Source organism: Ranitomeya variabilis, chromosome 6 (assembly GCF_051348905.1).
Source record: "Ranitomeya variabilis isolate aRanVar5 chromosome 6, aRanVar5.hap1, whole genome shotgun sequence".
Lineage (NCBI taxonomy): Eukaryota > Metazoa > Chordata > Amphibia > Anura > Dendrobatidae > Ranitomeya > Ranitomeya variabilis.
In genome coordinates this window covers 440,160,124-440,174,805 of record NC_135237.1, presented here as the reverse complement: position 1 = coordinate 440,174,805, position 14,682 = coordinate 440,160,124, and the positions used below count along the sequence as shown (strand labels likewise).

At 41.4% G+C, this 14,682-nt stretch overlaps 1 protein-coding gene across 1 annotated transcript in view; it reads right to left on the bottom strand.

Moving 5' to 3' along the window:
* Positions 1-5,274: 5,274 nt before the first annotated feature.
* LOC143782685 (E3 ubiquitin-protein ligase RNF138-like) overlaps positions 5,275-14,682 on the bottom strand; it is a 51,072-nt gene continuing 41,664 nt past the window's right edge. Inside the window, exons 5-6 of the mRNA XM_077270410.1 lie at positions 7,059-7,166; positions 5,275-5,427 (exon numbers count right to left, since the gene is read on the bottom strand). Coding sequence (XP_077126525.1) covers positions 5,359-5,427; positions 7,059-7,166 — 177 coding nt within the window. The 3' untranslated portion in view covers positions 5,275-5,358. The remainder of the gene's footprint in view (positions 5,428-7,058; positions 7,167-14,682) is intronic.

Sequence of the window (14,682 nt, the reverse complement as noted above, 5' to 3'; positions counted from 1 at the left end):
TTGCAGCAGACAATCTGCAGCTAATTTATAGCAGAAAATTCTACACTAAAATTAACATCTTGTGATGCGGGTTTGATGCGACAACCTTGTCCTCTGGCTGTGATTGACAATGGCTGGATACCTGCAAATCGTGGTTGGTGGAGAAGGTTACCACTCTGCTTATGAACATGGCAGACCACTGTATCTTAAAGGCAGAACTTCTACTTTGAAGCTGAGCAGAGAATTAGACTGCAACTAAACAAGTGAGGCATAGGGGGAAGCAGTAGGTCTCATCCTACATTATACTAGCCTCAAAGTTTCCCTTTAAGGCAAAAAAAAAAAAATCACATAGTATTCTATATCAGTACTTTGTAATATATAATTTTTCACATTTGTGCAACATAAACTTTGCAATAATTCTGCATAATAGGAATGTCAAATGCTTACCATAGTCATGCAGAAGGAACTGCTGCTGGATGCCATCAATATTGATCCCCTGGAACTCCTGGGGAATAACAAGTTGATCAAGGGTTTGGGACAACCTTGGAATATTGCCAAGTTGCCTTGATAATCGTATTGTTCTCTTCAGTGACGCTTTCTTTGGGAGAAGTGCTACATTAAAATGGGCTCCTGAAATTACTTCTGTGAGAATCTGTTGTGGCGTCTCCTGTGTTGTCCTTGCCCTGGTGACCGCCTCATTGACAAATCGGATTGCTTCAGGTCTTGCTAGTTGTGGGGATTGGTTACTTTCACCACTTCACCAGATGCTTCATTGGTCCAAACACGTCCCTTGCAAGTCGACCGTTTTTCACACACCCAGATGCCATGGACATCGTCAGCCGTTCGTTTGGAAAATACGTAAATGTGATTCTCGTAGACCAACTTCTTCCCACCTTTGGATAGAACTGAATTCATACTTGTAGAAAGTGAATTGCTGTGGAAGCTGACTGATATTTTTGTGCTAGTACACCTCTCTCTTTGTAGAGATTTTAGACATTGCTATATTCTGATGTAAAGATGAAATAAGAGCTAGTCTAATGTAACTTGCAGGACATCTGACATGAATATTGTTACACCTGCAACAAAACTTGCAAACAAGTAGGTCAGTGCTGGGTCAGGAAAAAGTTCACAAAATGTTTTGATTTTAGGCTATGTGCACACGTAGGCAATGTGGTGCAGAATTTTCTGCACAAAATCCGCATCTCCTGGCAAAATCTGCAGCTGCGGATTTGCCGTGGTTTTTATGCAGATTTTGTGTGGATTTGCCGCGGAATCGATGCGGATTTTATGCAGTTTTTGCCACTGCGGATTTCTATCATGGACATGCACTTCTTTTAAATCCGCAGCAATTCCCCACTGATTTTTCTGCACAACTTTTTTTTTTTTTTTACATTGATTTACATGGTACTGTAAATCTGCAGCGTTTCTGGGCAGAAATATCTGCTGCAGATCCGCAGCAAATCCGCATCGAGTGCACATAGCCTGAGGCTACTTTCACACTAGCGTTTTTGGCTGTACGTCGCAATGCGTCGTTTAGGAGAAAAAACGCATCCTGCAAAGTTGTCTGCAGGAAGCGTTTTTTCCCCATAGACTTACATTACCGACGCATTGCGACGTATCGCCACACGTCGCTACCATCGTGTGACGGTTGCGTCGTGTTTTGGCGGACCGTCGGCACAATAAAACGTTACATGTAACTTTTTTTGCGCGTCGTGTCCGCCATTTTCGACCGCGCATGCGAGGCCGAAACTCCGCCCCCTCCTCCCCAGACCTTACAATGGGGCAGCGGAAGTGTCGCAAGACTGCTTCTGCTGCCCACGTCAGGCATTATTTTCACAACGCGCATCGGGCCGATGCATAGCGATGGCCCCGTGCTGACGCTAGTGTGAAAGCAGCCTTAGAGTGGTTTACATTCCCACCTAATCAGGCCTCATTCACACTACATTTTTTTTTTTAATCAGTTTATTTTTTTCGTGTTATGTTTTTGTAACAAAAACATTTTAGAAAAGTTTTGGAAAATGTCTTGTTAAATTTGCAGGCAAAATGCTCTGACACTATAATGCAATCAGTTGTGAGGTTAACAGATGGAAACAGTTGATTTAACATGTCACAAAAGTGCAGCACTCTGTACAGTACTTTTGTGGCATGTGGATTGATGACGGACAGGAATTCATGAACCACAAGGGCAAACTGGCAAAACATCCAAACACAAAATTCTGGGGGCAAAACAGGGTACAAACATCCGGGGCGAAACATTGATGACGGACGGGAATTCATAAACCACAAGGGTACAAACATCCATGGATGAGCTGCCGGGGCCAACTGCTGGGGGTGAAACATTGATGATGGATTGGAATTCATGAACCACAAGGGTACAAACATCCGGGGGCGAACTGCTTGGGGCGAAATATTGATGACGGACAGGAATTCATGAACCACAAGGGTATAAATCTGGGGGCGAACTGCCGGGGGCGAAAACATTGATGACGGACAGGAATTCATGAACCACAAGGGTACAAACATCCGGGGGCGAAATATTGATGATGGCCGGGAATTCATAAACCACAAGGGTATAAATCCAGGGGCGAAACATTGATGACGGACAGGAATTCATGAACCACAAAGGTACAAACATCCGGGGCGAACTGCTGGGGGTGAAACGATGATGGACAGGAATTCATGAACCACAAGGGTACAAACATCTGGGGGCAAACTGCCGGGGGTGAAACATCCGGGGGCCAAATGCTGGGAAAACATTGATGACGGATGGGAATTCATGACCTACAAGGGTGCAAACATCCGTGGGCAAAACATTGATGACGGACAGGAGTTCATGAACCACAAGGGTACAAACATCCGGGGGCCAAATGCTGGCAAAACATTGATGACGGACGGGAATTCATGAACCGCAAGGGTGCAAACATCCAGGGGCAAACTGCCAGGGGTGAAATGTACCCAGGGGCGAACTGCTGGGGGCGAAATGTGCGGGTGCGAAACATCCTGGGGGCCAAATGCTGGGGATGAAATGTGCGGGGGCAAAATGTACCCAGGGGCGAACTGCTGGGGGCGAAACATCCAAATCCCCATTTCCTACTGGACAATATACGGTAAATATTTGCTTCAAGCACTTTATCTCTACTACCCCTGTCAGAACAAATAGGCATCTGGGCTATTTATTTTATGCACAATCATGTTATCATTTCTATATATTTAATTTCAGTAAGGGAGACCTTTTTATGCACAGTGACTTCTATGGGAAATAATTTATATACTTATTACTAATTAGGCTGACTCAGCCACATTACTGAATCCATGTAACTCTTTGCTCATTATCTTGGACCCTTTATTTTGAATATACTATTCAGATTAACCTCTCCAGCATGGTCCACTTTTTTAAAAACTTAATAAGTAATGACTATACATGAATCACTTGATCTGAATATGAAGATACTCACTGTGCATGCAGTTTTTGTATTTATATCCCCTGTGATTTTATAATTAATGCTTGCATTATGTTTAATAAAGAGTGTAACTTTTTAACTTTTTTCATATACTTGGCATTGGCTTCCTTTTGCTTGTAGGACTATATATAATTTTGGAAGGGCCATTAATCTAGGTCAATAACCGTTGTTTGTTTGTTTTTTATTTGGAGTAGCTAATTGGGCCTCATGGCTGTAATTTATTTTCTGCTTTTTTTTTTTATCCAGGGGATCTTTAAGAGTGCCACTCACAACCTACTAAATCCCTGATTTCCAGCGCTCTGTATCATCATTGCGCTCCGGATACCCCACTAGCGTACTCTGTGCAGACCCAGCCAGCCGTTGGTTTCTGCTGAGCGTGCCTCATGAGCACAGACACGGCAGCATGTCACCAGCGCACTCAACCATGGGGTACACTGACCAGCGCACCCCAGTATGAGCAGACCTGGGATATCGGGTCAACAGGTGATTTTTTTTTTTTACAAAGAGGTTTCCTCCTACATGCAGCTGCATACCTGACCTCCTGGCCCAGGTGGCATCTCCAGATGTCGGAATCCCGAATCCACGGACACGCCAGATCTGGGTAAGATACACACCGATCTCCTTCTAGGTTCCCTCAAGGGCAAGAAACCAACTGATGCGAAGGAGAGGTACCGCCCATTTATTAAGTAGGTTTCCTGTCCTTGTTCTATCAGGAATTAAAGTTTCATTGAACCCAGTTCATCCATTCCCAACCGAACATTCTCCATACAATGGAATAAGGAAGTTTGCTTAATTGTGCCCGATTTCAATGAAGACTATATGATTAGATGAAAGACGCAGGCAAGCATGACCACCTATGCAATAAAGCAGATCTGCCACCAGATTTTATAGCAAAAATTTTAAATATAATTTCATAGACATGATGTAGGTGGTGTGCATTATGAAAATCCATGTCCATGCTAGACTATATAAAAAGAGGGAATATCAAAGACATCTAATGTATTTCTCTATTGACTTAATTATAGCATATCAAATAGATAGAGAATATATATATATATATATATATATATATATATATATATATATATATATATATATATATATATATATATATATATATATATATATATATATATTACTGTATTCTTCGGATTGGGAAAAAAAAAAAAAAAAAAGTATGTTTGAGGAATAAACCCAGTGCTTCGGAAATCTCGTTTCGATGTGCTGGCAATAGCAGCGAAGAATTTCCCCAAGAAAGCATGGACTTAGTGGTTTATTTCCTTTACCAACTTGTCGGTTTACTTATTAGATGCATTTTATATGAAATCCCTTTTCACATGTATTGCACCGTGGACTCAAGGGCGCTTTAAAAATAAGGTGGAACCTGAAATTTCTAGTAAGGTAGTTATGTGAACGGTTTGCTGTGTGGTCTACTGTATAAATGTTGTTCCTGATTGTATCAATACAAGAGCCTCAGGGTATGTGTCCACGTCCAGGATTGCATCAGGATTTGGTCAGGATTTTACATCAGTATTTGTAAGCCAAAACCAGGAGTGGAACAATTAGAGGAAAAGTATAATAGAAACATATGCACCACTTCTGCATTTATCACCCACTCCTGGTTTTGGCTTACAGATACTGATGTAAAATCCTGAACAAATCCTGATGCAATCCTGAACGTGGACACACACCCTCAAAGTCTTCCATAACATTTCTAAGTCCATATACAATAAAATAGTTTTAAAAGAAGGATTGCTCATTGACTTTGTATAAAATTATGAATAAGATATTTGGAGTTTTACAGTCATACTTGTGCCAGTGAGAATCAGAAATTAAAGAATTAAAAACACTTTATTAGACAGCAAAGACAAGAAATCTAATGGAAGTTTTAAAATTTGATGCATTAAAATCTACGAAGTCAATAGAAAAATTCAGAGGATTCCTCTATTGCAGCTTGGAGCTGAGCTTCTTCCTCGTCACAGACATTCTGTTAGACAGGAAAGAGATATAAAACAATAAAGCAGAAGGAAACATTAGTACAGTTCACATTCCGGTGCAGAAGGGAGCGGCGCTGGACAACATGTGTTACTTTTAAGCAAAGGTTCATATAAATACAGAAATAATTTTTCTTATGATACTTTAAACAAACAAGAAAGCTTGCCCATAGTGCCAGGTCACAGGTAAGAAAATTTAACCCCCCCCCCCCCATTTTTTTTAATCCTCCTAATGGAAGTGGTGGGATGGAAGGAGTACTCAAGGGAGCAGCAGGCATAAAAAGACCAAAACTGGCCATCAAAATAGAGTTTTCTAAAAACATCCAGCTTATGGTGCAAACTAACATTTAAGGATGACAAACGTATCTTTAAATGTTATAAAATGTTTGTTAAAATCTATTGGCAATCTGCGAAACCCCCATTTAATTTCAGATTTAGGGCTCATTTCCACTTGCGAGAAACACGTCCGTGTCTCGCATGTGGAAACCAAGCTGTGGCGCCATCACTCCAGAGCGGCGCGTGCGGCCGCATAGGAACACATGGAGCTGCACGCTCCGCTCCAAAGTGCCGGCGCCAGAGCTTGGTTTCCACATGCGAGATACGGACGTGTTTCTCACAAGTGGAAATGAGCCCTTAGTGTCCTGCTTATATCACAGGAAGTTTCAAGATGGCTGCACATTACTGGTCTGCTGAGGAGAAGCTGCCAAAAATTACATTGCATCTCACGGCCATCATTTCTTGCTCTGCACATGATACTGAGTCCTCTATTCCCTCACAGAATCTTGCAGTTTTCTTTTCCGAAGGCAGAAAGGAGCTGCTATAAGGAGCGCTCAAGTATTGCCTTTATTATGCGCATGTGCGTAAATAGCAGGAAGTGACGCCAGACATTAGAACATTTTGGTTACGTCCAGTCTCAGAGCATGCAGTAAGGCTGGCGTGGCACCAGTGTATAACATCCGATGTGCTAACAAACCTCGGCTCCCGCTCTGCTGCGAGGGTCATGCTACTATGCTCCGATCCTCTCACATGATAGGATCAGAGAACAGCTGTGGAGAGAGAACGTCATTCCTACATCTCTTCTGCTGCCGGCATATATTGCACCGCACCTAACATTTGAGTGCGGTCTGATGTTTCACTCGCATCCATAGACTTGTATGAGTGCGAGTGAGCAGAGTCTCGCTGTCAATCTCAGCATGCTGCGATTGTGCTCTCATGCCGAATCACAGATCTGAGCTGCGCCATAGTATAACACTGGGCCGAGTGCTAGGGGAAAATATTTACCTTCGAAGACTAATAAAAATTGCACCAGAAAAAAATATTTGTCCTCCCAGAATCCAAATTGTATTTTATTATTTTTTATTAGTGGTTTTCCAGATCAAGCAGGCTTTATGTTGTTGAACAAGGCTCAAAACCCACACAAATTCACAACAAAATCTGCATGTGTTACAGATTTGGCCAGCCCTTGGATCAATATGTGGCATCACAAGTTGAGCAAGATGTGAATACAAATACCTACAGCATGCCTCTTCTATCATTTCTGCAGATCATTTTATGGAAAGTAAATGAGGTTTGTCAGAGCCTACATCAGAGTACATTTTTTTTGTTACACACAGTGAATACGTACCATAAAATCTCCATAATTGAATTGGTGTCTGGCATTTAGGTGTCCAACAAAATTCCTAGATGCATAATGGTCATTCCCCCCGGGTAACACTGAGCATATAGGGCACACCTAAAATTACAATTACATTAGATAAAAAAGTTTTTATTTAGTCTATTGATTTTTCAAGTACAAATATATATATTTTTGACACACACGTATATCCCTAACTAATGGCATTTGAGTAAAGTCTTTAAGCCTTATTAAATTAATACCTTGTTTGTGGACTTTTACATCTTAGAAAAGTCCAGTGTTGAAATTTTAGCCACAAGTGCAAGTGACCACCACTCCATTTCCAAGTCTTCCAGTCTTTTCCCCTCCAGCACCTGACAAATAAGGCTGCTTTCACACATCAGGTTATTTTGTTTCAGGCACAATCCGGTAATTTTTGAAAAAAACGGATCCTTTTCCCCCCCCCCCCATAGAGTTGTATTAGCGCCGGATTGTGCTTGAAGGACATGCGTTTCATCCGTTTTGTGCCAGATCCGTCCCTCCAGGCTTTTTTGCCGGACACAAAAAACATCTACTGCAAAGTTTTTTTTCTGTGCGGCGAAAAAGCCTGAAAGGACGTTTGCTGCTATAAACGCATGGAACGGATGTGTGAATGAACGGTTCCGGCTACCGAATCAGTTTTTTGTACACCGAGCATGCCCAGAAGCTTTGTTTTCGATTCTGGCATGGTAAAAATCTCCCTTTCTCCGCAATCAGGAAGTCAAAAAACCATGCGCAGTAAAGAAAGCCGGATCCAGCTAAAAACGGATCCGGTGCATCAGTTTTTCACAATTTACGCCGGATCCGTTTTTTTGTAAATTTGCCGGATTTAGCCTGAAACAAAAAACCTGATGTGTGAAAGCAGCCTTAGTCACTTGTCTCAGTGTCCTGCCTCCACTCTTGACTGCAGACTTTTGAATGTACACACACACACACACACACCCCCACACAATTGAATGAAACAAGGTCACACCCAGTGTAGTGATGCGGGTCCAACTAGAGGGCATGGCTTTGCTCCATACCAGTGTACAGAAGCAAGGCAGCGACCACTGGACAGGAGTATGTATACACACACACACACACACACACACACACACACACACACACACACCATCCAGTCCTGGGTCAGAAACTAGAAAATCCCCACACACAGGAAGACGGCAAACTTATCAATTTGGACTGGGTAAGGTGGTTTGCATGTTAATGACCAGGCCAAATTTTTTACAATTCTTTGAGGTCATAGTTCTGAAACGCTTCAACGGATCCCACTGATTCAGAGCGTTTTTTCATGACATACTGTAGCTCATAACGGGGTAAACTTTCTTCTAAACAACTTGCGCTTGTGTGGCACCCCTGTGGTCCGGCTACCACAATGTTATCGCCTCCCTAACCAGTGGTGGTACCATGTCTGGAAGTAAATGGAGCTTCCTACACTAAGTAAGTCCGCAAAGACAGGGTCCTCTCTCCCCTCTGTACCAGTCTGCCACTGTAAACGTGTTTACTGTAAATGATACCTGTAACTCCTTTCTCATGTACAGCACCATGGAATTAATGGTGCTATAAATAAAAAAAAAATATATATATATATATATATATATATATATATATATATATATATATATATATATATATATATATATATATATATATATATATATATATATATATATATATATACACACACATACACATATATACACACACACACATACACTAGATGGTGGCCCGATTCTAACGCATCGGGTATTCTAGAATATGTATGCGCATTGTATTGGCCAGCCCACGCAGTACATTGCGCAGCCCACGCAGTACATTGCGCAGCCCACGCAGTACATTGCGTAGTAGCACAGCCCACGTAGTATATTGGCCAACCACGTAGTGTATTGCCCAGCCAACGGAGTATATTGCCCAGCCCATGTAGTATATTGCCCAGCCCATGTAGTATATAGCAGAGCCCATGTAGTATATAGCAGAGCCCATGTAGTATATAGCAGAGCCCATGTAGTATATAGCAGAGCCCATGGAGTATATTGCCCAGCCTATGTAGTATATAGCAGAGCCCATGGAGTATATTGCCCAGCCTATGTAGTATATAGCAGAGCCCATGGAGTATATTGCCCAGCCTATGTAGTATATAGCAGAGCCCATGGAGTATATTGCCCAGCCTATGTAGTATATAGCAGAGCCCATGGAGTATATTGCCCAGCCTATGTAGTATATAGCAGAGCCCATGATATTGTTTTAACTCAAAGAATTGATAAGACAATATAAAAATCTGTTGATCCGTAAGACAAAAATATGGTGGACCAAGACTTCTTTGGATAATTATGTGGATTTGAAAATACCAAGAGGTTTGCGGATACAACCATTTCCGACCTTTGATCTAAGTAATGACGATTTGTTGAAAAGATGGATAGATGTTGCCAGCACATGTTCTATAGCCTTCATGCAAATTATTATTGAGCACAACAATTTGTGCTTGAAAAAATTAGATGAAGATATTGACTCTTTGCTTATTACTATCCAAAAGGAAATTCAAGGAGATGCGCTGAGTGGTTGTCTTAAAGACATTGAAAAAGAATTAGAAAAATGTGAACATAACATCAGTGAAGGAAAAAAGAAAAAATTTGCTAGAGATATGGCAGACTAGGAGTCTAAAAAAAATATTCCGCTGGCAAAATCAGGATCGTAATTCCAAACCCCCTCCTCCTACCAGAAGTGAATCGATGAGTTCTCTCTCCTACTCGATGGGGGCACAGGGATCGGAGAGTGATAGAGAGATGCCCTCTAGGTCTGGACCGATTACAAGATTTACAAATCGGAAGAAAACATTCCAGACCCCTAGAAATCATAAGAGGGAAAGGGAAGGAGCTAGAGATTGATTAAAACAAGGTAATCAATCTTTCTTCTCATACACTTACTGTATCCCAAACTGAAGTGTTAGAGAAAGGGCTGACCTTTTCCCCATCCTGTTCTTTAGATCCATTTTTAGCCATAAAGGATGTACATCTCTTTGCTCGTAAAATATTACTTAAGAAATTCCACCACAAAAATGTGGTTTTGGATGGGATTGATACAAAAGAAGAGCAGGAGGTGTTAGAGAATTTGATTTCCCTGGTTGAAGAAAATGAAATTCCTCTGGAGGCAAGTAAGTTTCCACATGATTTGTGTAAAAAAAAAAAAAAAAAAAAAAAAAAAAAAAAAAAAAAAATCAAAAAAATTTCCTCCATTGAATGTATGTCCGGCGGTTGATTTCTTTACTAAAATGGTATCAAGGGACATAGAGGAACTCTCTAGGAGTAAATATAAGAAATTTAATTTAACATACAATGAACAAAAAGCTCTTAGGGAGTTACAGGGATGGGATGATGTGGTGTTCAAGGCAGCGGATAAGGGTGGCAACCTGGTTATATGGCCAAATGAGCAATATGAGGCTCAGGCTTATAAATTGTTAAATGATATTAATTGCTATCGCAGGTTGCCATCCAATCCGCTCCCTATGTATCAGGCTGAACTTGTTGCAATTCTTGAGGAGGCAGTATATGAGGGTACGATCCCCAAACAGATGTTGGAAACTATAAGCAAATTGGAACCCAAATTACCAACATTTTATATTATTCCAAAGATTCATAAAGATCCGGTTAATCCCCCAGGAAGACCCATAGTGGCGGGTAATAATGGACTGTGTGAAATCATCTGTGACACACTTGACTTTTTCCTGAAACCATTGGTCACTAGCTTACCATCGTATATCAAGGACACCACGTCTGCCCTTCAAAGACTTGACAGTATGTATCTGACCAATGATATGGTTATGGTCACGGCAGACGTGGAATCTTTGTATACCTCAATTAGACATAAAGATGGGATAGCAGCAACCACTTGGTTTCTCAGGATGAGTGACTTGGATGCACGGTTGGTGGACCTGTTAATTATTTTATTGGAATTCATTTTGACCCACAATAGCTTTATTTTTGACAAAAAATTTTTTTTGCAGAAACAAGGTACAGCTATGGGGGCGTCTTGTGCGCCCTCATATGCTAATTTGTTCTTAGGGGCCTGGGAAAGAGAAATTTTTTCCAGTAATCCTGTCTTGGGTGCTGAAAACATACATCATTGGATGAGATATATTGATGATGTGTGGTTTATCTGGGAAGGCCCAAGACAGGATCTGGAATTATTGATGGCCCGTCTCAATATTAATAATCAGAACATTAAATTGACTTATAAGGTGGGAAGAGAATTGGATTTTCTGGATATCCAAATAAGTACAGCACCAAGTGGGTATTTAACCACTGAAGTGTACAGAAAGCCAACAGCTACCAATACATTAGGGCATGTTAGGTTAGGCTATGGGTTGAACTAGATGGACTTAAAGTCTTCCTTCAACCTTAATAACTATGTAACTATGTAACATTGTTGCATGCCACATCATCGCATCCTAGTTCTACCATAAGAGGGATACCAACAGGTAAATTTTTGAGGCTGAAAAGGATCTGTTCGGATGATTATTTCTTTGAGGAACAGGCCAAAGTATTAAAACAAAGATTCAGCGAGAGAGGATATAATAAAAAAAATGATAAGAAACAGCTACCAAAGGGCAAAACATACCCCCAGAAATGAGCTACTGTATAAGAACAAAGTAAAACAAGATGAAGAAAGTAATCAAGTACGACTTGTGGCAACTTACAACAGCCAGTGGGCACATTTCAAAGAGATTATTAAAAAACATTGGCCCATCTTGCTATCAGATGTGACCCTTAGGAAATGTCTACCATCGACTCCACTGATTACAACCCGAAGATCAAAGAATTTGAAAGATCTGTTGGTGCACAGTCACTATGAACCACCCAAACAGAAGAATAAAACCTGGTTAGAGATGACAGGCTGTTTCCCATGTGGACATTGTAAAGGATGCCTAAACATCTTGAAAAGTAAAGAATTTTTGAATGCTAGTGGTAGTCGCACGTACACTATTAGACACTTTATTACCTGCTCCACAAAGGGGGTAATATATAGTGCACAATGCCCTTGTGGTAAATTATATATAGGGCTGACTACTCGAGAACTGCGTATACGTGTACGGGAACATGTAAGGGATATTGATAAAGCCTTAACATGTGAAGATCCGTCCCAACTTAAAACCATACCCCGGCACTTTTTTCACTGCCACAATAGTGATTCCAGCCTCTTAAAGGTGTAAAGGCATTGATATAGTTCAAATGGGTCCAAGGGGAGGAGATTTGGCCAAAACTTTGGCCAAATTAAAATGCAAGTGGATTTATAGGCTGGGAACTGTGGCCCCGGAAGGATTAAATGAAAGTTTTGGGTTCAGTGCCTTCTTGTGATCAGCACATTAATATGTCTTATCAATCAGTATTTATGTTTTTTAGGGGTAAGAGGGTTTATATTTTAACATATTTTAATTAAAATAATTAATTTTCTTATTTTTGGTTCCATTATAGGATATAATTTCTGGTTTTCTTCAAGTCATGATTGGGACCCTGCTGGGAAAGAGGCTGCTATCAACAGAATTTTTCGTTTTTGTGAGAGACTATGTTTATAGCTTTCTCGTTTGCAGTTTATGTGTGATTTATATGTGCATTAGTTAATTGATATAGTTGTTTAATATAAGTATATTACTGTATTTATTTTGTTTTGTATACACGTAATAGCACAAAATTATAATGATTCCATTGAATTTATTTGTATATAATTGTTTATTATAAATAATAATTTAGGGTTGTCACATTAATCATCATCAACTGTTTTTTTATTTTCTGCACTTGTCACTTTATTTTAATATAAAAAATTGAATATATTAAATTGGCACTATTATTGGTTAATATTTGTATAACAACGGAATATAATAATATTGTTTTATTGATACACTATCACTTGTCATTACAGCACTTAGTCACTTTATTTATGCACAATATTCCAATGTTAAATTAGTATATTAATGGAATATGGTAAAAATTGTATTATGGACATACCGTATATACTCGAGTATAAGCCGAGATTTTCAGCCCAAATTTTTGGGCTGAAAGTGCCCCCTCGGCTTATACTCGAGTCATGATCGGTGGTGGGGTCGGCGGGTGAGCACCGTCATATACTCACCTGCTTCCGGGGCTCCTGTCGCCCCCCCTACACGTCCCACGGTCTCCGGGTGCCGCAGCCTCTTCCCCTGAGCGGTCACGTGGGACCGCTCATTAGAGAAATGAATAGGCTGCTCCACCCCCCATAGGGGTGGAGCCGCCTATTCATTTCTCTAATGAAGCGGTGCCGGTGACCGCTGACAGAGGAAGAGCTGCGGCACCGAAGACCAGCTGTCCGGGGGAAGGAGCGGGACGCCGGGAGCAGGTAAGTATTACATATTTACCTTCCCTCGTTCCACACGCCGGGCGCTGTCTCCATCTTCCCGGCGTCTCTCCGCACTGACTGTGCAGGTCAGAGGGTGCGATGACGCATATAGTGTGCGCGCCGCCCTCTGCCTGATCAGTCAGTGCAGAGAGACGCCGGGAAGATGGCGCCGAGGAGCTGCAAGCAAGACAGGTGAGTATGTGTTTTATTATTTTTATTGCAGCAGCAGCAGCACAGCTATGGGGCAATAATGGACGGTGCAGAGCACTATATGGCACAGCTATGGGGCAATGGTGCAGAGCACTGTATGGCACAGCTATGGGGCAATAATGGTGCAGAGCACTATATGGCACAGCTATGGGGCAATAATGGTGCAGAGCACTATATGGCACAGCTATGGGGCAATAATGGTGCAGAGCACTATATGGCACAGCTATGGGGCAATAATGGTGCAGAGCACTATATGGCACAGCTATGGGACAATAATGGTGCAGAGCACTATATGGCACAGCTATGGGGCAATAATGGTACAGAGCACTATATGGCACAGCTATGGGGCAATAATGGTGCAGAGCACTATATGGCACAGCTATAGGGCAATAATGGTGCAGAGCACTATATGGCACAGCTATGGGGCAATAATGGTGCAGAGCACTGTATGGCACAGCTATGGGACAATAATGGTGCAGAGCACTATATGGCACAGCTATGGAGCAATAATGGTGCAGAGCACTATATGGCACAGCTATGGAGCAATAATGGTGCAGAGCACTATATGGCACAGCTATGGGACAATAATGGTGCAGAGCACTATATGGCACAGCTATGGGGCAATTATGAACGGTGCAGAGCACTATATGGCACAGCTATGGGGCAATTATGAACGGTGCAGAGCACTATATGGCACAGCTATGGGGCAATAATGGTGCAGAGCACTATATGGCACAGCTATGGGGCAATAATGAACGGTGTAGAGCACTATATGGCACAGCTATGGGGCCATAATGAACGGAATGGAGCATCTATTTTTATTTTTGAAATTCACCGGTAGCTGCTGCATTTTCCACCCTAGGCTTATACTCGAGTCAATAAGTTTTCCCAGTTTTTTGTGGCAAAATTAGGGGGGGTCGGCTTATACGGTATTATCAATTGTTATTATAGCACTTAGTCACTTTATTCAGGTACAAAACATAATGGAGCAGTAACTGTAGACGGGATTAGCGTGGGTTTCTTT